At 39.2% G+C, this 23,621-nt stretch overlaps 2 protein-coding genes across 3 annotated transcripts; both read right to left on the bottom strand.

Moving 5' to 3' along the window:
- Positions 1-308: 308 nt before the first annotated feature.
- Positions 309-3,667, bottom strand: bmp10 (bone morphogenetic protein 10). Its single transcript, XM_033973271.2, has 2 exons — positions 2,856-3,667; positions 309-2,456 (listed from the first exon to the last, which is right to left on the bottom strand). The coding sequence occupies exons 1-2, from the start codon at positions 3,256-3,258 to the stop codon at positions 1,408-1,410; spliced, it is 1,452 nt and encodes a 483-aa protein (XP_033829162.1). The 5' UTR covers positions 3,259-3,667; the 3' UTR covers positions 309-1,407.
- A 1,667-nt stretch (positions 3,668-5,334) lies between these two features.
- arhgap25 (Rho GTPase activating protein 25) lies at positions 5,335-23,215 on the bottom strand. 2 transcript variants are annotated; one of them, XM_033972770.2, is made up of 11 exons: positions 23,069-23,215; positions 19,175-19,377; positions 18,418-18,508; positions 17,971-18,084; positions 17,262-17,466; positions 14,127-14,259; positions 12,441-12,514; positions 11,323-11,444; positions 10,466-10,638; positions 8,662-9,197; positions 5,335-7,622 (listed from the first exon to the last, which is right to left on the bottom strand). In XM_033972770.2, the coding sequence occupies exons 1-11, from the start codon at positions 23,127-23,129 to the stop codon at positions 7,427-7,429; spliced, it is 1,908 nt and encodes a 635-aa protein (XP_033828661.1). In that variant the 5' UTR covers positions 23,130-23,215; the 3' UTR covers positions 5,335-7,426. The 2 variants fall into 2 exon arrangements, with proteins under 2 accessions (XP_033828661.1, XP_033828662.1); XM_033972771.2 differs by having other exon boundaries at positions 7,312-7,622; positions 10,484-10,638; positions 23,069-23,184.
- Positions 23,216-23,621: the final 406 nt, after the last annotated feature.

Here is a 23,621-nt window from a genome sequence, read left to right as displayed (position 1 = left end):
TGCAGATTTTGAGATCTAATAAAGCTTCAAACTGATTTGTTTTTCTTTGTATATTTTTGTTTGTTCAAACTACAAACTACAGCTTTTTCAGCAGGTCTCAGATATGCTTTTCAGTCCACTCAAAAATGTTGTGGAGTCAAAAGTACAGATACCTTCTCTCAAATGCAGTAAAGTAAAAGTAAAAAGTATCCACTTCAAAATCCACTTAAATAAAGTACAAATGCAAAATAACTTGCAGTCTGGATGTTTTTTAACAGTCAAAAATCAATCATAGACTCCATGTTGGATCTGTCTTTTTTATTAGCACATTTCCATCAGAGCTTCATCTGCTTGCTGTCAGCACAGACAAACCATCCATTTTGTTCATTAGCGCACCTCGTACTATGTTTCCCATGATGCTTTGTTTGTGTGACACATGAACTATGACCTCTGTGCTGATACTGTCAAATGAGCAGGAGTTCAACATCGCACTGTGTCAAGATCTTAACTACAATTTCTTTAAACAACACATAATGGAATATAGAGGCATTTCATTATTCTTCTATGCTGTAAAGAATAATACTTCCCAAAAAATATCTTTATGCTGCATAAGCATTGTCACAACAAGAAATATACAATAAAAATCTTACATTGTAAAAATTAATAAATTAACACAATAAATAGATAAATTGACACAAGCAGCAGAGGTATCAAATGAATATTAATACAGTTTACAATCACAGTATTGGCTTTGAACATAATAATGCCCTATAGACTTTTCTTGATAAAAGTGATGGATGACCCAACCAGAGGCTGGAGGTATGTTGGGGGCACAGACTAGGTCAGTGGGTTGAGTTCACGAATGTGAGTGACCCCTGTCCCCGTGTCCTGTGCATAGTCTGTTCTACACCAGTACTGTCCAGTTTGATGGTGCCACACATGTTTCTGAAACAGCTCACTATCACCGGGCTCAGGCTGAGCAGAGGCATGTGAAGTGGAAACAGAGGGGCAGATAAGCCAGGTCCAGCAGCAGGAGGACAGTCCAGGCCTCCCAGCCCGCCCACTCGCCTGCTCGCCTCGGGCCCATGAAGTGCTGATGATTGTTTGGCCACAGATAAGTGCAGAGGAAGGCCCTGTCAGGGGAAATGAGGGGGGGGAGTCCGGTTCCCACAAGTCTGTGCTCGCTGCATCAGGCGCTCCTGAACCTTTGGGAAATGTGGAGCTCTGTAACTCTCACTGAGGACACACTTCACTATTGCCACTGTCAACAACAACTGCAGTCCCAATGCTTTCCACAAACATCACTTTGGTGCGTTTACAGCTTTTTGAGTACTTTCTTTGGTACAATCCATTGAACCCCCATTTCTGGCGATTCCAGCTAATAGCTGGCTTTCACAATTTGAGCCAAAGAGTCTGTAAAAGCCTGCACTATCTGCAGCCACATTCAGCCACCACCATACCGTCATATTTGTACTTGTAGGTGACCACTCCGGTATCGTCCAAGTACAAGAGTGAAATAGGATCCAGCTTGGTGGGAACACAACATGCTTGAGATGTCTTCTGTGGACTGTGGATGTTTACCAGTGTTTGGACGATGGCATGCTTTGTGGGTGTTACATGCTTTGTCAGTGGAAAAGAGCACACCCCATTGCACTCAAAGGCATCATAACCAGTGGGGGCCAGGATCCAACTGTCCCAACCAATGTCCTTAAACTCCACATACAAGGACTGTTTCTTGCAGTGGTTTCCTTTGGCATTTCGTCGAATTCGAGATGCCGTATCATAGATAAAGTTGGACCTCATTTGGATCAGGTCCTCTTCATCTGGCTCCTCTTCATCCTCATATAAGTCTTTGCTCTTCTCCAGGTCATCCCAGATCTCATTCTGAAGGACCATGTTGGAGGTTTCACGATCAATCATTTCATTTAAGTCACGTTTGTCCTCTCTGCGATCGTTGCTTTGGTCGTCCGAAAAAACGATCAGCAACGGTTTGTGCTTCTCCTCCGGACTCGTATCAATTTTCATGTCTTGCAAAATTGCATTGTCACTTTCATTTGCCATTTCGGGAATGTTTTCGTCACTGACCATGCTTGCGATGTGCACCTCCAGCTGATGCGTAGTTCCTTGTTCAGAGTTCCTCCAACGCTGGACAGCCCCTGTAAGATCAAAAGCCTCCCAGCCATTATCTGTGCCGAAAACCTGCCTTGACGCCAACTCTGTAAGGTGTATTTCTTCAGCCTCCCCTGTTTCACCTCTTTCTTGTTGCTCTTCCGTTACGTTGCTCTCATTTTCATTAGATTCCAGTTCATAGATAGTTACTTTTCGATCCACCCCGGCATAAAGGTGCCTGTCGGTTTGAACCAGGGTGTAGAGGCGCAATTCAGCCGCTGTAACTCGCTCGTGGTGTGGTACTGAGACGTTGAAGAGAAGTTTATGGCGTCTGACCCCTCCGGCATCAATAACACTTGGCGAAAGATCTGGAAAAGATCAGGCACAATGTAATCTCAGTATCATCAAGTTACAGAAATTGTAATCTTTGTTAGGAAAGACTCAAATCCCTGAAGTTAATATTGTCAGGTATCTTCGTGGAACTAAAAAAGCGTTCTGAGTGAAAAGACAAAACATGTCCAAGCACATAACTTAGTCCAGATGTTCACCGCTACACTAAATTACCCTGATACTTTATATAAAACTGAAACAGATCCATGTTTTCACAAATAATATGGAGCTACTTATAAGGGTATTTCTTGTGGATTAATCTTATTGAAATGAAATCTATATAATTTATGTCAACAAAGTGTTTATCATAACAGCTGAGGGTTTTTAAAATGTCAGGATTGTACTAACATGTAACAGAAATACACATTTCTTTATACCTTCGTTCTTAAAGCTGCGGATGATGTTGGCAGTGGGCATAGCATTGTGGTCGTTGGCAAATCGGTTGTACAGCTCCATCATATACTCCGGGGGCTCCTCTCTGGTGCTGCCTGCAGACAGCTGAGGACCAGAGCCACTCAGGTTAAATGTCCTCAGAAACTGTTCCTTCAGACTCTCCAGTAACTGTATATTCACCGCTCCATCTTGCTCCAGCTCCGACATGTCCACCACTCCTCCATGGCCGTCACCCAGGCCTGGGTCGGGCCGATGCCTCTGATGGGTGCTCAGAATGGGGCTGCTATCAGAGCTCAGAGGTCCCTGGAGGAGGGCAGTCATAAGAAGCAGCAGCACAGGCTTAGAGCTAAAGATGGTTCCCAATTCAGAGATCCAAGTACTCGCCATGAGAGAAGTCTTCACACTGAAGCTGACACCCTTTGGGGTTGTCAATGGGCTGGTGCAACAATAAGAAAAGCAATCCACTCAAAAGTAAATTGTCGTATCTCAAAGCCTGCTGTCTCAGTGCAGTCAACCCCTCTCTGATAGCCTGTGTAACAGGTTGAGTGGGGATAGGTGTCCTGCAGTTTTTATCCTTGTGAACACCTTTTGAAGTGTTGTGTGTGCAGGCAGTGGTTCTGGTGACAGGGTAGCCTGGCTGCGGTGCGGTCTGTGCCTCTCATGTCTGATGTGCCTCGTTCAGGTCTCTGAGAGCTCTGGCTGCTCCGGGTGAGTCCTCTGGCCTTATCACTGACATGATAGGCTGCATAGCTCCAGTGTGCTGCACATGAGCGTGTGGCCTTATCTCACTACTTCCTTAATGAGGATTTTATAAACATTGGCCTCCAGCCTCCTTCTAAGAGCACATTTTGTTTGGGTGGGTGCTCCACAGTTGATTTTCTTCATCTGTTTATTTATTTTGCAAATGATGGGTTCTGTTAACTACTGTTTGAGCATGTACAGCTCACTTGGTGCATTAAGTGTAAGAAAGATATATCTTATAACAACATTGGACTAGTTGCAATTTTATTGTTGGGAATAAAATGAAATTGATAATCACCAAGCTCAGAGACCCAGAAATAGAAATAGGCCTATTGTTCTTATTAGGCCTTTGTCCCTTTGTCCCAGTCTCTTTTTGAGCACTCACTTTCAGGTTCAGGAAGAGCACCTTCATTATAGGACCACAGTATATATATAGATATATAGATATATAGATATAGATATATCATGTAATGTAATGTATCTTTTGCACTGTAGTAGGCTATTGAAAACAGATTATTTCAGCTTGATTAACTAGCTTGTATTTATAGCAAGGTGCTGCAGTCATTCAGGGTCAGCCATGCTAACATGATTACCAAACCATTTTATGCAAATTATGTTTTGCACTGTTTGAACTATTTGGCATACTTTGTTGCAATTTGGCATAAGAGTATTATATTTCAAGCAGTATACGTTTACTCCTACTCTTGGTGACTCTTCCCACTGTGAGTAAGTCTATAACACTGTGAGAAATCTACAAGTGACAAAAGCTTTATGTTGACAAAATTAAATTGCACTGCTCTTTCAGATATGATGAGGTTTTGTCTATCCTCTGAACATATCTGATTGTGTGCAATTTTTGGCTACTGTGCTACTTCTGGATATACATTTTATAAGTTGTTTATTATTTCTGCAAATATCTTGTCAGCAAATGCTCTCAGGTCTCACACATGGTTCTTGCGTAGCCTTGTCTCTCACCAAACAGCCTCCTCTTGTTTGCGCACACTTGTCGTCAGATCAGAGCAATTATCTCATTACTCACCTGATCCCTCGCTCCACTACTGTCCGTCATTCCTGGGCTGCTTGGCGTGACCCTCTGATACCCTCTCCTGACGGTGCGTCACTTTTCCGGGCTCGACCATTCTTCTGCCAGGCTGACACTTGACAGACATGCACTTATCTGTGGCTCGGCTGCACAAACACATTAGCACATCTTCCTGACAGGCAAGAGGAGGTTTGATAAAGACACTGTCCTTTGGTACACAATCACAGTCCCCTCATATGGTCCGCATTACAAACTAGTGAGTGCCAAGTTAAAGGGTCTGTATCTGATTTGTATTTACTCTTGTCAAGGTGAATGCTCTTTACACCATGTATGGTAAAAGTTGCTAAAAAAGAAACAAATCTAAAATATAATCTATTAATTTTAGGATTAATAGCATAGGATTTTCTAGGGTATTAAAGCGACAATATGTAACTTGTTAGATTTAGGGATGGGGTTAAAGAATGTTTTTTTTTTTTAATTTTGGTTTAGTTCATTACACACGCACACACACACACACACACAAAATAAATAAATAAATGTGCCCTTAATGTGAGCAGGCTTGCATCTCCACAAACCTGCTGGCATTGCTCGGTTGTTTCCATAGAAATATTGTGGTATAAAACATATCTATCTCCATGGAGAATGTTCCAAAGTATGTTGTTTGTTTTAACTTTTTATTTCCATAGAGTCATACAGGTAACATTCCACCTTCAGACAGTTACCTTTAACCAATACAGAAGCAACTGTCACCTATTTTTGTCAAATCAAACACATTGTTGCACAGGATCATGGGAAAACAGCTGTTGCACATTAAACCACACTTCATTCTGTCATGATGCATTTTCAAGAACCAGAAAAAGACAAACAAATAGAAATCAGAAATTGGAGAACTAATAATAAACAACTGCATGACACTATCCCAAACAGTTGTTTTTGTGTTGTGGGGAAAAATCACAGCAGAAAGGACTAAGTTGGAGCGGCTGAAAGTTCAAACTAAAACATAATGCTGACTCAGTTTGGTCTGTTATGAGGTCATGGTCCTTCTTCTTGGAGTGAAATCTTACCATAAAACACACTGAACAGTTTTTATCCAGATGTTTTGCTGTAACCTTTTCCCATAAATTGCAGTGAATTTGGCCCACAAAGCCAAGCGGATAAATTACTTTCTCAGCAGAAATGATCCTCACGCACAAACTTAGGTAACACTATAATTCTGCTCATCATCATAGTTACAATAAAATGATTTCCAGACCCTTAAGTTACAAACATGAGATTGATCAAGTTACATGGTGGCAAAAATATGTGGATACAGAAATTAAAACTAAACTGAAACTAAAAGTCCCCCTTTGAATCATATTTATTTAAATTTTTGTGGGATGAGGTCAAATTCCCCCCTCTGCTTCTTACGCAACACCGTATTTAAAGGTTCACTATGCAATTTTTCTGGTTAAGGGTCTGTCATCAGGGATATGTTATTGCTTTGCATGGAATGTCACACAGTCTGGCAAAAAAAACTTGTCCATCTCCATGGAGACAAGCAAATGACAGCACCAGACTGTGTAGATCTGTGGAGAAGGGAGCCTGTACACGGTGAAAATGCACGTCTTCCATCATGTATATTTAGCAATAAATGTTACTGAATAGATACAAGCTTAATTTTGCACAGTGAAACATTTCAGGCAACACAATTAACACATCCATGGAGACAAGCAGATGACCAGAAAAGTTGCATAATGCGCCTTTAAAGCCCTACTGCATAACTTTTTAGCCACAATCTTCCACAGTATGGCAGAAAATGTATTAACCTTCATGGAGAATGTTCCAAAGTATGGTTTTAACTTTCTGTTTTTAGGGAATCATACAGGTGACACGCCACCACTATAAAACTACACACTTTAAATATGCACGAGGAAATTAAATATATAATTTATTAACACTTCAACTAAACCATTTAAACATTCACAACCTATTATTCAAACAGACTTCAAGCATTCCTCTCATGTGTCCAAGTTTCAGCAAAGATGCCAGGATGTTGCACAATAGTTCAAATCCGTTCACATAGTGAGGTCTTTATACTCACAGAAGAGTTTAAAGCCATCAGTTCATTGTCCACAGCTTCAAAGTAACAAACAAGCCTTTTACCACTTTTGACTTTCAGATGACATCACAATGTTTTAGGCTTGTAGCATTAAACAGAGATTAGCAGCAGGAAAAATGTCTATTGATAATATCCTTTTTTGTGGTATGGCTAAGAAAATGAAAGTTTCTAATAGGGATACACCATATTGACAAAATGTATTGGATCATTGATATATTTTTCCAACTTGAAAGTAATTGCCTTCATTAAGGATAATGTATGTCATTAAAAAGACTATAAAAAATAAAAAGGGAAAAAAATATAAAATAAATCAAGCTACAAGACTAGATAAAAGCTCCAGGTCCCCATCTGAACAAGGGACGTCACACATCAGGAGCCTAAAGGTAAACCAGTGGATATTTTAAGCTTCTGTAGTAAGCACTAAGTGTTCACTGTTTTGTGACACTGTATGACACAAATGCTCCTAGTACAAAATAGCGAAATAACATTCATAGTGACAGCTTTTAATCATTCTGAAATGTATTTTAACATCAGTTAAAAGACTTGTTCCATATTTCGTTTTGCCAGTGCATCTTCATGAATGTGTTGCAGATTTTCCTCCAAAAGAATCCTGTTTTCTATAGAAGAATAATTTCACTTTTCTCAAGTCTAACAGTGACCAGTTTGTCCTAACTTTATGGAGGTGTTTTCATGGTGAGAAACCGTTGAACGTCGTTCTGCAGCTCCAGGTTCCTCCGCTGGGCTTCGTCTCTGCTTCGCTCGGCGTTTTTTAGGCAGATCTCCAGAGCGGCCACACGGCGGCGCTCTGCCTCCAGCTCTGACCTCAGCTCAGCCACAGTCGCCTTCAGCTCCTGGTTCTCCTTCTTCACACTGCAACAGCACACACAGGTCAGGAGAGGTCAAGTCAAATTAGGAGTATGAATCCTTATAGCATGAAAAAAAATCTGTAAAATTTGTTGCGTTTTATCGTGTGCAAACCAGGAAGTACACACAGGATCTACATCTAATCATGCAGCGTTTATCGTGCGCAAATCAAGAGGTACGCTTAGGATCTACATCAAATTATACAGTGTTTTACCATTTAAAAACTAGGAAGTACAATCAGAGTCTACATCTAACTATGCCGTGCTTTACTGTGTACAAACCAGGAAGTACGCTCAGAATCTACACCTAATTATACAGTGTTTCATTGTTCACAAACCAGGAAGTATGATGAATGTGTTATGGAGGAATAACACTGGGCCTCTGCAAACCATTTAAAATAAACTAGTTCTGTTTTTCACATTTTTAAGACAGTAAAAATGGGATTATTAAGTCATTTGTTTTGAATGTTTTGTTGAATGTGTTGTAGAATTAATGGGTAAGAAAAAGAGACGTTATGTGTAGTATGTTGTAAAAATTAATAAATAAAAATCTATGTGTTGCTGTGTCCTTGGGCAAGACACTTCACCTTGCCTGTGTATGAACGTAGAGTGCGAGAAAAATAGATAATGTTGTGAATGCTGTGAGGATAAAATTATGAAAAAATAAATGCTTAAAAACTTAAATAGTAAAAAACTAAACGAAAAAAAACGGTGTTGTAAGCGTGGGTAAAGTGATATTTCTCAACTTGTGTGTGTGATTTTACAATAATGTCCATTTGTTTGATACTTTAACTTTAATTTATACATCTAAAGACACATTTAAGCAGATTTCTGTCGGATTTACATTATAATTATCCTGATACCAATATTCACACATTATAAACAACATAGAGGGACTCATTTTTGTAAATATCAGCCAACAGATGCTATGAACTGAAGTAGTGCACCAGCATCGGGGGAGGTGCTGAGTGAATAAAGAATTACTTTGAAAGCAAGTGACAAATATATCAGAAAACATCTCATGTTATTTCAAATTGTGGACTCACCAGTCGACCGGCTGCGTTCCGTCTGTCTTTACTTCACATTTGCTGGTTTCCTGATTTGTAACTTTTGGTTTCTCATCACTATTCTGATTCGCCGAGCTTTGAACAGGCTTTTCAACACAGTCACTTTGGCGTTTCACCTTGCCATCTTCTGCAATAGTTATGAACCCCTGGTCACTGCCTCTCCTGTGTTTAGACCCCACCTCCTCCTCCTCCTTAGTACTCAGCGTAGTCGTCTTGAACAACGACCCGGAAGATTTGAGGTCCAAGATTTTAAAGATATCTTCAGAAAACGTCCCGCTCTTCTCCTCTATGTTCTCTTGTATACGGCTCCAGCGATTCAGGGCCTCTGCTTTGGCTGCCATCCCTGTCAGAGGGCAGTTAAACGTGGGTAGGGTTTGGGTGCGTTTGCGGGGGGATCCCATGCACTCCTGGGTACTGGGTAAAAATTCTAGCTTGGAGTTGGTTGATCTAAGGGGCCCGGGACTGTCCTGTTCCTCCTCTTCCTCTGGGGACTCAGACAGAGAAGTGTCGCAGAGCTGGGGACAAGAAAGTAAAGTATTAAAATCTGAATAAACTTTGAACTATGTGCAACGCATGCTTTACTATAAATTCAATATTTTAAACACTAACCAGTTTTCATTTAAATATAAAATAAACACATAACATATTTATATCACCGTGTAACCTTTTGTTTTGAAAATGCTACATTTTCTGAAAACAATATATTAGCATGTGTAATAAGCTTTTGACGCTCCCTTTGCTCTCTGCACTAAGTCACTCCCCTTCAGAACACTACCACAACACAAATGCATTCCGCTAATGAAACTGTAGCACATCACATCAGGTTTGTGAAGTTGTAGTGTATTGTTTTCTATCATGCTTTTACATATTTATGGAAAATTGCTGCGTGGGAGCATGGGTGAGGTAGGCTTGCAGACTGAATCTTGGACAGGATCCTACTGCTAACCGTAAAGAGGGTTCAAATAGGGCCCGGGAGAGATCACTAAAATACTCCAGCATGCATGATGATCTAAAACCTCTTCGAACATGAGGGAAAAACGATATAACAGGGTAGAAAGCTTCAAAAAGTTGATTTTGCATAATACCCCCCATCATTGCTGAAACTATATCTTGAAAAACATGGATTCTTATTGTAAGGTGATTGTCTCTCCACAAATCTAATCTAATACCTGATTGTCTCCACGGAGTTATAGAAGTTTAATGCTATACTATGGAGCATTTCAGGCAAAGCAAAAATATCTCAAGCAGGATGAGAAGTTGCATGGTGCACTTTATATAATGTCTGAATTCAACTGAATGGTAAAATAGAGCTTTGGAATCCTGTTAACAATAGCTGTAATTAGATTTAATAAATACATTTCATTTCAGACTAAGGTTTATTTCGTTTTCACACTTGACAGTTTCACCTGCTCCCTAGCGCTCTTCCTCATTATGATCAAAAAGAAAAAAAAAAACACATTATGGACTGGGACAGAGCAAACATCATTGGGATAGAGGCATTCGAAATATGAAAACATGCCCATGGGACGAGGGGGCCTTTTTACTCTCACACATCTAGAGTACTGTCCTGAAGAGGTTGGACTGCAGATGGCGCTGTCGTCCTGCCTCCAATGGTAGGACGACAGCACCAATTTCAATCAGCTGACCACTGTGTGACCACTCTGACGAAGACCGCTAGTGAACAGTCGAAACTTTCAGGTATGAAAACAAACTAAACCTTGATCGAAAACAATAATTCATTAAAATAAATGAACGGAAGACCAGATGAGCCTCATTGGACTACCTCTGTAGACAGCTCTACCTCCGTAGACTCCCATCCCACAAAGCTGCGAGGAGCGTTCTTTTGGCTGTCGGCCTTGTTTGGAGGAGGAGAGGGGAGCTCGTCTTTAGAGGTGGGAAACAGCGCCTCATGTTGTCGAATCAGGACCGTCATCAATTTCTGGATCTGAGGAGTTGCTGTGAAGAAAAATAAGTACAGGTTAGGGCTAACAGTAAGAAGTATTTGTACTAGGAGACACATACATAGGTTTGTGGAAGTGGTGAACTATGCTGCAGTAGAAACTAGTGAGTAGTCGACTGGAAAATAGGATTTGTAGAGCTGTCACTGACTAAAGAAATCTTTGGTCAACTAAAGACATGCCCTGCTGATCGATTAATTGTTAAAAGGGGCATGGCAAAAACTCACAAACAATTCAATATCCACGATCTAACTATGTAACGGTAGTCAAAATATTATGACCATACGCAAGTTCATGCAAAAACAACTATTTGCCAGTGGCGGTGAAAATGGAGCTAGATCAGAGCAATGATTTAAACGCATTAGAATAAAGATTACTCAAAATATACTTAAATGTGCATGAATCACTATAAATAAATACAACTTTGAGAGGGTAAATGAGAGCTTTAAACCATTATAACATGGGTAAAAGCTCTAGAATGTCGATTTTGCACGATACGTCTCCGTAAATGACATAAAATATGCAAATCTAATCATCGCTTCTTCAATATTGCCATGTGACGTTCTGCTAGTTGAATTGTTTTTAGCTTTTTTGTGGAGCTTTGATCACTTGTTTTGAGCATTTTCTCAAAGACTTTGCTGCTAAAGTGTGGAGGCACCCATTGTCCATCCTCCCTGCTCACCTTTCATGACTGTAATGGGGTCCTCGATCTGCGGCTTTAACAGGTTGATGCCCATCACTGTTGCCAGGTTCTCCACGTTCATTTTATTAACTTTCGAGTGCATCTGGACCTCAAACAAGAACCTACACACAATAGGACACTTATTTGCAAATGAAACCGTCAACAAAGCTAAGATAATAGGCCCCACACAGCAAGTTACGGCAAGTTACGGATGAATAATATCAGACAGCAAGTTATGACCTTTACAACGATGTACATACTTAACCGGAGGAAACGTCTGTGTTTAGAAAAGTAGTATCTTGCTGTCTGCATCTTGATATTTAATTATTGATTTATTTTAGCAAGACTCGGCCAAATCCTCATAGAGAATGAATGGTGCGGGAAGTGTGGATGCAGATTTCTGAAAGAACTGGAACTTCCCCTGCGGCTCTGTGAAAAGGACTAATTGTTTGCGTTCAAAATTTGATGACGTCATTATTTCTACATCTTTCTGGTTGAATAATGAGTTATTTATACTGACAGAGAGCACACTGAACATAGAGCCAGTTTTGTTTCATGTGGATAGATCCAGTAATCAGAGATATTAATCATAAACCAGTTCAGAAATTGGCATCTTAAACAGAAAATTCTACCACTGAGTTCAGACTTGTCCATCTTCATTTTAAACTGTGGAGGTTCTGAATTTTTTGCATTTTATCTTTTGTACTTGACCAAACAGATACATTTCCAGTGGAATTATAACTTGTTGTGTGAAGTTAAACCTGACTTAAAAATGAAAAGCAAGGCTGAAATCAAATTTTTACAAGGGCTTAAACCTAGATTAGGATAAATCTTTTTCCTCAAGATGCTACAAGCTAAAACTGGATCAATGCCAGAGTTATACAAGGTGCTTAAATCTACAACAAACTGTAATTTAAAGAGCCCATATTACGCTCTTTTCTGATCTATGTTATAATGTTTCCTCATCACATGTGTTTCATTCACACGTTTAACCCGCAAACCCTGCATGTTTTTGTTCTGCTCAAGCTGTTCCGCTCCATTCACCTTCACTAGAATCATTTGGTTGATTTCAGCCCTGGAATTGCCAATCTCTTCTGAACAAAAGGCATCGTACTCACCGGCAGATGTAACTGAGGAGGTTATAGTTCACTCTAGGGAGGAGAGCAATTTGTTTCTCCAATTTCTCCCATCCCTAAAAACAGACAGATTAACAGATTACTTAAAACCACAGTGTGTAACATTGTAGCCAAGAAATAAACTTAACTAAAAGCTTTTTCATTTTGTGTTTATTGTACAGTCATCAAAATTATAGAAAGATCAAAAGATACTAAAGCTACTACCAAAATAAGATATTGAGCAAGTATCGATAGAAAAAAGTCACATTCACAGGACAGAAATGAATCTTTACTGAATAACTTTAGAATGATCTTGGGCTGTATCAGAACAAGTATAAGACACATAGACTAGTTTACGCCCGTGGATCACTATGGAACCCACCTGGGCGACTGAGGGATTACACAGATATAAGGCCACATGGAAATATAAAAGAAAGTACAATCATTTAATGTTATCTGTGTAATCCCTCAGTCATCCAGGTCTGATCCATAACTAAAGAAAAATAAAATCTATCAATTGGTCAAAATGTTGGTGGTTTCACACCTATTAGCATCCTGACTAGCCCTATTGTTTTTTTGTTCTCTTTTGTTTGCTTTGGGTCTGAGGATGGAGTTATATATGGGAGATAAACGATGTCCCAGGCCCCCATTCCTGTTCCAAGGAAGGATTGTCTTTCCTAACAATATCTTATTTTACTCCCCTCTCAAACCATTTCTGTTCTCTGGCTAAGATCTGAACCTCACTATCTTCAGAAGGAGTGGCTAGTAGCTTTGGGATGCGCTATTGCACTTGCAATCATGCGTCCTAACTCTAAAACAGCTTCCACAGACCAGAGTTTTAAATGTTGTTTGTAATTTAATTTTCCTCCGTATGGCATAAAACTTATGTATGGTTTTAATTTTAAAATTTTCTATTTCCGTGAAATCATGCTGGTGAAAGTTACATACTGTATCTTTAAACTAGATACATTCTTGCAGGAGAACACAAATACACAAAAGATACATTCACATTGCAAGTCTTGCTCAATTCCGATTTTTGTGCCTCAAATGAATAGACTCAGAATTGGCTCCACCAGTGGCTCTGGTTACATGCACACACACTCAAAATGGGATTATTAACAGATTTTTGGGCTAAGATTATTAAAATGACAGCATTTCTTTCTAATGATGGCCCTCTGGTTATTCACATCAGATTTTGAGGTTTGCATGTCATTTAAATAATACTTAACACTTCATTTTTGTCCACTAAGTCACTGTTGCTCAACCTTGTAGTCAGGGCAACACTAAAATATAATCAAATTTAGATTGTACATAAGGATGTCACAATATAAAATTTTAGTGTTATGATTATTGTGATTACATACACACAATTTAGCGATTAGTCACGATTGTTGACACCACCAAACAACAGTGAAATCATACAGTTTATGAAATCAAACTTTATTGAAGGATAAAATTGAGGTGACATAAACAGACAGAGAACAAAACACTCTATTGAATTTAACTTTTTTGGACTATAAATTCAATGGACCTGTCTCAGTTTTGCTTCTGAAATGGTCATGATTATTATCTCTAGTTCTTACGATTATACTTTGGCCTGAATATCCTAATAATCAGTTAACCTAATAATCCTGAAATCCCTAACTGTAAATACGAAACCTTGAATACAGATTTCACTTTTGCACAAACCGTTTGGCCAGGAGAGTCCAGGCTGTTGGTACAGTCCAGAAAGTCCTGGTACTGGGTCCAGGGAACTACAGGCTCTGGCAGCTCACGGAGGTAGAGTTTGAGGAGCGACGCCACCGTGTGGACATCTGTGTCACTGCAGACAAAACATGTATAAATATATTTCAATGGCAGCACTAAAATTTCACATATTTACCTTACATATATTACTATGCATATTGTAATGACCTGATATTGACATCTTTTGTTGTTCTTGTAATTGTTTATGTTGTTGTTAATGTATCTGTTTTTGTATATGACACTTTAATGCTGAAAAGTTGACATGATGGTTCTATTCATCAGTTACAGGTCTGTTTTGGAGATTGGCTCTAGTGAGTTGCTGTTATTTTGCTGTTTTGACGTAGGTTACAGAAAATGAACAACCAGAAGCAATTCAGATTGTTTCCTTTCATCACAACGCTACCATACATTTATAACAAAAGCTCTGCAAAATAAAATGACATCATACTGTTAATGGCCTTCTAAAAGTGCGTGTTGTAAATGTCAAACTCATTTGAATAAGACTAAACAAATGCTAGGTTTCACAAGACATCACAAAAGGGCTACAAGATCAACTGCAATCCAATCGAAATCGCAATTTTACTTGAAGAATTATCAACTCATAAAGGCAAAATATCCTGTCTTATTCTGCATAAAACTGCTAACCCTGAAGTTCTGTACAAACATGTTCTTAAATAGGATTCTTATATTAGTCAGTTCATATTTTAGTCTTTTTGTCAGTTCGTCTAGATGCGTTTAAAATGTGAACTTCGCACAGAATCATGAATTCAAAATCTAATCAAAACCACAATGTTTGTCAGAAAAACAAATATGATGCTTACCCCAAATGATTCAGCCCTACTGCATTCAACAGACCAAACATATTTAATACAGGCATTTGTTGTTGTAATACAGCGAGTTCTAGTGTAGCCTAGTCATTAGTCGAAATCATCAGGTACCACATTTGTGAATTTACCTTTTAGATATTCTATGGCAAAATACAATAAGAAAATCAATCAATAAGAAAAACTGTCCTTCGCCCCTCACGTGGGAATATGACATCATCACATTGTAGGATCTGAAAACCATCAATACCTGCTGGAAACATTAAAGGGCCTGTATTCTATTTTAAATCTCTGTTATAATGTTGTTTCCTCATCACAAACAGACCTGCAGTTGTGTTTTGTTTCATTCACACATGTTCAACACACAAACCCTGCAGATTTAGGCTGAGTTCTTCTCTCAAACAGGTGCTCCACTGTGTTTTTAATATCAAAACACCTTCACTAGAATCATTTGGATGCTTACAACCCCAATCTGAACAAAAGTTGACTTGAAAACTACCATTTCATGACATCACACGGTGGAACAGAGCATTTTGAGCTTTGGAGACGTAGAAGGCAAAAAATCATACTCAAAATATAATACTCAAACATGTGGGAATGAATCAAAACACAACTCCGGGTATGTTTTTGACATGGCTAAAAGCTCACAAGAGTCAATTTTGTGTAACATAGGACCTTTAAATATGAATTATGTAAAAACTTAAGACTGTGTGACACTGAGGCTTTCACTACAGACTACAAAAAATACTAGAAAGTGTTCATAAGATTTATTTAACTATACTGCCACCCATTCAGAAATGTTCTTGCTTTTATCTTCCCACATCTGTCCACATTTCATAACCATCCTACTTAAGAACAATGCTTGTTTTCACAGGCCTGAACAAAAGATGTGGTCTGGGACATGTTCAGATTCAACAGTTTATAGTAAACTGAGATTCACTGAAGTACTGGCTTGTGTCCCTAAAACAACCATTTCTGTCTTGTCTCTGGTGTCTCTGCTGTTGATTAAACAGGCCTGATGCCAAAGCAGGATGTGGTGAGTAGCTCTTTCTCTCTTATCTGAGAAAATCAAGCCACAAACTCAACGCACCACTCTCTGTGCAGAGACTCTGACTTTGTGTGTGGAGAATCTCAATCTGGTGTATACTACTACTGTGTGCTAGAAACTCAGCTAAGGCTAAAACCAGAGCTAAATTTACTTTAAAGCAAAGATGACCTGTCTAAGCCACCCACTAATATATTATCAGCATGGAAATACATGTTTCCTATATTACGCAAACAGGACTCTTGTGAGCTTTAAGCCATTTTATAATGTTATTACCTCCTCGGAAACATACCTGGGGTTGTGTTTTGTTTCATTCACATGTTTGACTAACCCTTTATTATTAGTCTGTCTGCATCATGGAAGCTAAAAATGCTCTGTTCTGTTCCACCTTGTGATGACATGAAGCTGTATTTTTCAAGTTAACAGCTCCTTTCACCTTTCACCAGATTGACAATTCCAGGGCTGAAATTACCCATAATGATTCTAGAGAAAGTGCAGAGTTTATAATAATAATAATAATAATAATACATTTTATTTATAACGCACTTTACATTTGAACAACAAATCTCAAAGTGCTACAGTGCAAAAAAAGACATTAAAAACTGAAGACAATTAACATTAAAAACAGAAAACAATTAGTGTAAAAGCAATAAAACAATAGCCGGTGTTTATCTGTAGGCCAAGGTAAAAAGATAAGTTTTTAGTCCTCTTTTAAAAGCATCCACCGTCTGTGGAGGCCTGAGATGGTCTGGGAGGGCGTTCCACAGACGGGGAGCAGCCACTGAGAAGGCTCTGTCGCCCATGGTCTTGAGCCGTGTCCTGGGCATGACCAGACGGTGCTGTTGGCCTGACCGAGTCTTAGTGGAGGTGTGTGGTGTGAGCAGTTCAGTGAGGTAAGTGGGGGCCGCACCGTGGAGACAGTGATGGGTGTGCAAGAGGATTTTGTATTGAATGCGGAAGTGAATGGGGAGCCAGTGCAGAGAGTGAAGAATGGGTTTAAAGAAGAAAGTTTAAAAAGACAGGGGAATATCATATGACATGACATGACAAGGTGAAACAAAGGTACTCCAGGTATGTTTTTGATGAGGAAACAACAAAATAATATGAAAAACAATGAGGGGGTGGGGGGGGGGGGGGGGTGATACACATTCTACAGTTTGAGGACCACCGCTTTAGGCTTTTATAAACTGTATGTGTTCAGACCATTACCTGGGGAATGAGGGCCTCTCCCCGGCGTCGAAGGCCCCTCTAAACTGCCGGACTGCGTTGTCCTGTCCCGGGAGTCTGAAGATGCCCTCCTCGCTCAGCCCGTGCTCCTGGATGAACTCCACACACTTCTGCACCAGGATGGGCACCATCTGAGGACCGAACCTTTGGTCGTAGGCCACTGTGTCTGCCAGGCTTTTCCCAAACACTGTAGAATAACATCATTTGACATTAGCTCAAGACAAACAGATTATACTGAAAAATGCATTAGTCTTTTCCAGATGAATGGGAGTTTTTATCTGATGTTCCGATATTAAGGGTTCGCATGCAATGTCGTCTCTGGCCAAGTCAGTTTTGAATAAATCTAATCTAAAAGACAGTCACCATATAATTTAGTACAGTTTTCATTTACTCCACACTCGACAGTAAGCTATTGTAGCCACAGCTGCCCTTTATCGACTGATGGAAGCAAGGCTGACAATCTGCACCAATGGCTCCTTCTACCTCCACTAACACGCCACATTTATACTAGGCAATGTGGGGTGAAGTGCTTTGCCTCAGGACACCACAACAGTATGAATTGGAGCCGCTGCGGCATCTGGTATTCCTGGCTGTCTCCCATCCAAGTACTAACCGGGCCTTGCTTAGCTTCCAAGATCAGACAAGATCAGGCACTGAAAAGGAGGTTTGGTGATGAAACACATTACCGTACCTCCACTAGTAGGCGCTCCGATGACCCTGCGCAGTGTGCGGACCCACTCCTCCATGTCGCCTTGGGAGCTTGCCATAAGCACATGTGAACATCTCTCTCTGTCCCCCTTGGGTCCTGAAAAAATATAGATACCAGACTGATTTAGAGAAGCAATCAGGCAGGAAGAGCTGTATATTGTAACACACTGGACATAACATATTTAGATCACCATGTTACCTTTTATAGTTTGGAAAATGCTATATTCACTAAAAAGTAAACTTTGCATAATACTTCCTCTTTTAACTTCTACCGAAAAGTGAACTATGAGATATCAGGCCGCCCTACAATCAACCTCACTGTAAATAATTATGTCTTATTATTATTTTTTTGTTTTTATAATTTCAAATTCCTTGTTTTGGTGTTAAATCTCTTCAAATAAATTAAAGATAAAGTAGTTTCAAACCGTACGTGGAACAATCTCGAACAGATACTTCCCAGCGGCATCGTCTGTATTTGGAGGCAGTTCATTGACTTTGCTGAAGCGCAGCTGGATCATCCCCTGGTACAACACAACACAAAGAACACACAAAGAGTCAAGTGTTATTGAATGTTAAAAATGTTATTAACAGTTACAAGTATGTACAAAAAAGCAAACTAGGCCAATGCATGCAGCAGAGTAGTGCACAGGAAGTGTGTCAGTCACGGCATGCTGTAGTGGTTTTGATCAAAGTTGATAAAATATGCAGATAAAAAAAATTGACAATGACCACACTTAAAGATAAAACAACGAACCAATGTGTAAATATCTTTGCAATTTGATAAAGGTTAACACAGTGGGTTTGTTTTTAGAGGTTGGAAACTTCCTGCATTCAGTCTGCAGACATTTTAAAGATTTTTTGAGATTTAAGACAAGATTTAAGCTGCTTTTATTTTTATTTTATACTTTTATTTTCAAAAACAAAATAATTTCTCTATTAATTAGCTACACACATAGTTGAATAAATAAATAAATAAATAAATGAATAAATAACATTGCATTAATTTTAAAATGACAATGACTAAAAATTATTGAACTAATGTAAGTGTAGTTGGCTAACTGCACTAAACTTGTAAATGTGACTGTGATGAAACAGTGAATTAAACCTATATTTATACAATAATAAAAAAAACAAAAACACAATATATAGATAATGAGGATTATGAACACTTTGTCCCATTGTTATACCTGCACAGTGCTCTCCTTGTCATCCTTATGGTAGGTCAAGGTGCTTCCTCTCAGGACAAAGTAGCGTTGCTGCCAGTTCTTCACTAAGGACCTCTGCTGTTTCTTGAGCCATCCCGACTTGAGTGGCCTCTCCATGGATGTGGGGGATCCCGGAGACCCCCCGCCTTGTCCACTGTCCCCAGGGAACACACTCTTGGAGCGAGCTGCACGAGACAAAACAGCACCGTGCTTGTTTAGAGTGAAAATGCGAAGAGGTGCAGCAGAAAAACAAGGCAAAACAAGTGCAGCAGACGACTTCCTGTTTGGGTCATTAATAGAGCGTCTGTGCTGATGGTGTGATAGCAGCTTCAGGGGAGTGTGAATGGAAACCTAGACATTAACCAAAGTGGCATTCAAGGTGCAAACTGTCAACGATGCCCACAATGCTGAAATAATATCAAGTATATATATTTTTTTTATTTGAATATTATAATGTCTTACACATGTTATGAGTAGACCTGTCACAATAACACATTTTGAAGTGCTATACTGCTGAAGTAAATACCGGTAGCTAGACCACATGTGTCAAACTCAAGGCCTGGGGGTCAAATGTGGGCCTCTACATCATTTTATGTGGTCCTCGACAAGGTAAATTAAAAGGTATGATGGTCTTAGCATGGCATTTTATCAATCAGATATGTCATTACACAGCCATATTTTACATCTATGCAAATGAATATGCAATATTTGAAACTTGAATATGTAATAAATACAGAAAGGGTTAATTAACAAGATAAAAAAAAAGTAGTTACATCTATTTTACATCTGGCCCTTTGAGGACAGACATTTTGCTGATGTGGCCCTCGGTGAAAATGTGTTTGACACCCCTGATCTAGACGATAAACGATAATACTGAAACAAAACCATGAAGCAGAAACATCCTAAATGTACAATATTGTTAAAAATGAGCTGAAATAACTGAATAACAGAATGCAACACTTAAGTAATTAGTTTGTATGTATAATATGTCATAGAAGTTATTTATTTAACTCTTTAAAGTTCAAGTCTTATCATACAAAAACAAAAATATCCCACTAGTACAAAAAATATATATATATATTGTTCAATCTATCATATATTGAGTGATAAGTCAATGCAGTAATTAGCCCTTTGAGAAATGCAACACTGGAGTTACGTTTCACTGTATTTGGTGGTGATAAGCCACTTCTCACAGCTGCCCTGAGGTAGACTGACAGAGGTGAGGCTTCCAATCGGCGCCATTAGGCCCTTCAACCACCTGCAACCTCTCATAGAAATCATATTAGGCAAAGTGGGTGGAGTGTCTTGCCCAATGACACAACACAACAAAAAAGTGCTGTCCTGTCTTTTCTATATTTCTTAAACCAAGATATACTAGTGTGTTACTGATCATTCTAACTGGAGCAGCAGAAATACTATGTTAAGAATATCCTATCTCGCCATAAGCATAATCGATACAGCAGTCAGATCCAGTGACCCACAGGTTGCTGGTGCGATTCCACCTCCCACAGATGAATACTGTCATTTTGTCCTTGGGCAAGACACACAGAAAAAAAGACAAGAAGACACTTAAGTGGTGGGTTTGACCTTCACTAGGATTTCCAGGACACGTCATGTTTAGTTTCTGGGGGTGGGTCTGATACGTATCTGTTTCCATGGAGACAAGCAGAAATGATTTGATCTTGAAAAAATACAAGATAGACAAGTTTAAATGGAACATTCCAGGCAAAGTAATGACCTTTTCATGAGACAAGCCAGTGAAAATATACATAACATTACAACAGTGCACCTTTAGTACTTCAGTTTTCTCCCAATTAGAGTTGTGAAAAGTATCGAAAATCGGATACTTATCAATGGAGTCTGTATTGAGTATCGAGTCTATTCCTTAGTAGTGAAATTGAGTTTGAAATATAAGTATCGTTACAATAATTACTCCGCAATGGCAGTGTTCTTGGGTGTGAACATTGTTTGAAAAAGATAAAAGTTATGATATTGTTTTCTGAAAGAGATAAGCACTATTCTGTCCCGTCACATAGAAGGACCCAGGAGAGCGAGGCGTACGTGTCCTAGACCCTAACCCTTTCTCTGGGATGTCCTGAGCGACACGCAGCCCTCCAACACGACTCTGATACTGATACTGCTCTCTGCTTTCTTCTTTTGACAGCCAGGGGTAAACAGGAAGTAGATTCATCTTTAGCCATGTCCAACTACGCAACTGAACGTCCAGCGGTCTCATTTTCACCGCACAGGGAGGCCACACACATAGGCCAGTGTGATACCGCCCTACGCAGTGCGAGCAACAGCAGTAGAGGATCAAAAGTGTGAGTAAAGTCAGTGTGATAAGACCAAAGCTGGATCAATGAATAGCATCTAAACCAGAAACGCAATGGAAAAACTGACCAAAGCTTTCCCACACTCTTTGACACAACTGATAATAGACTTTCCTCTGCAAAGAATGAACGTCTCTTTATAGAAAAATCGTGTTGCACCTGTAGTTTTGACCTTCACAAACATTTTCTTTATCAGTTCATATTTATTCCTTCTTTACAATATGCACACTAAACAGAATTCAGTAAATATGCCACGAGAATACGAGAATGAATGACCTTTTGACTAAAAAGCCCCAAGCTGACAATTTGAACTGGCTCTCTATTAAGATAAAAAATATATTAAATAGATTAGGTATTTTAACTAAGTTTCTAATAGGCTTATAACTTTAAATAGAGACAGGTTGCCCCACCAGGATTGAGGGATGTGTCAGATGGTAACACTAGAGCGAATGTCTTGCTCAAGGGCACAACGGTATACTGAAAGGGAGCTGAGACTGAGCCTTTAACTTTTCTGATTGATAAGTGAGTCGGTTTGCTGCATAGTGAAGGCAATGCAAAGCGCTGATAAGAAATAATCAGAACAACCTCTGTAAATATGTTTAAACGCACAGGACTGGATTAGCATTAAATTCTTAGTACAGATTGTACAACACACCCACAAAGAGCATCTACAAAGAGCACCCGAAAGAGCAAAACCACATTATAGGTCACCAGCAGCCTTTGCAAACCGGCATTTTTGTAACGAGTCCAGAGGTGGGCAGTGTACAATATGATTTAAACAACATCAGCAAGAACCAAATTTAAGAGTATTTGCCAGAGCAACAACACCCTGCACTGTATAAATTAAATATCCTCATCACCGGACATGTCTGCAGTGATGAGATGCACAAGATATTTCATTTTAGTTCTAGTTTTTAGTTCTAACCCTCAACACAACATTAGACAAACAAAAAAAAAACAAAAAAAAAAATAAAATCATATGCTTGTCCTCTTTGGTCCTACAGATCATGATCATACTCTTTACTGCATAATCCTTAAAATCATGCTCCAAATCATAAGCAGATGCTGAGTAGCTGCATGTAAAGTTTATATATTTGACCTTTTTTAAAAATATGAATACATATATTTGATAAGAATAACAATATGTATAATTATTGTTGTAATTACATGGTTCTAAAACTAAAAAGTGATGTGTAATGGGCCAACAGTCAGACTATATAAGCACAAATATGCACTAAGGACCAATACTACAGTTTCAGTCCCTATAGATGGTAATATGTCTTCTTTCTATTATTGTACTACAAGCTCACCTGTCACATTATATGGTGCAAAGTGTAAAAGTAGGTTGACACGCTTTGCTTAAAATAAGAAACACGACAAACTCAGTAGTCAGTGTGATTTTATAGACCACCCGACCACTGAAACCAAATCGAGATTCTAAACATACTGCCAGTCAATCTCAATCCCCCAAATCCTAGTCTTTATTGAAAAACAAAACACACAATTATTATTATTTTTATTTGAGCAGGTGCAGTGTGTCCGTTACCTATCCGTGTCGTCTCCTTAAACGTGCTGAAGTCCCAGTTTCGAGGTAGTTTTAAAGACATCTTCGCAGTTAAGTCACAGCATGGGTCAAATGGTCGGATCCACGCCTGGTTAGAGGCCAATGGCACCCCACGCGCACCCGTTATTTGCACTGGAAACTGCAAAATAGCGCAAACACCACTTCCTACTTCCTGTGCTCGATCATATTTCTTCTTCTTTTTGGTTCTTCTTTATATATTCTTAGATTGCATTTATCACGTGGTCTTTACAGTACATCCAAACGTCTCCAATAACTCCAAATCTGGCTTCTCCATGCGTAAAAGTAGCAAATAATAATAAAGTTCACACGAAAATGCCAAACCGCGGAATCACTTTGAAAGGAAATCACCTCGTGCGTAAAAAAAAAGCTCCTACACTTGGTAAATGACAGGCACAGAGAGGAAATACATCTAAAACTAGAACAGGCCTGTGCGTAAAACTGTATCCAATGCAAAAAGAAGCAGTCAAACACCAGGGCTGCCCTTAAAATACATGTCTCGCCACTTTTGCAATGA

This window comes from Periophthalmus magnuspinnatus, chromosome 9 (genome assembly GCF_009829125.3).
Source record: "Periophthalmus magnuspinnatus isolate fPerMag1 chromosome 9, fPerMag1.2.pri, whole genome shotgun sequence".
In the NCBI taxonomy this organism is placed as follows: domain Eukaryota; kingdom Metazoa; phylum Chordata; class Actinopteri; order Gobiiformes; family Gobiidae; genus Periophthalmus; species Periophthalmus magnuspinnatus.
Note: the sequence above shows the minus strand (reverse complement) of the source record. Positions and strands in the feature narration are given on the sequence as shown.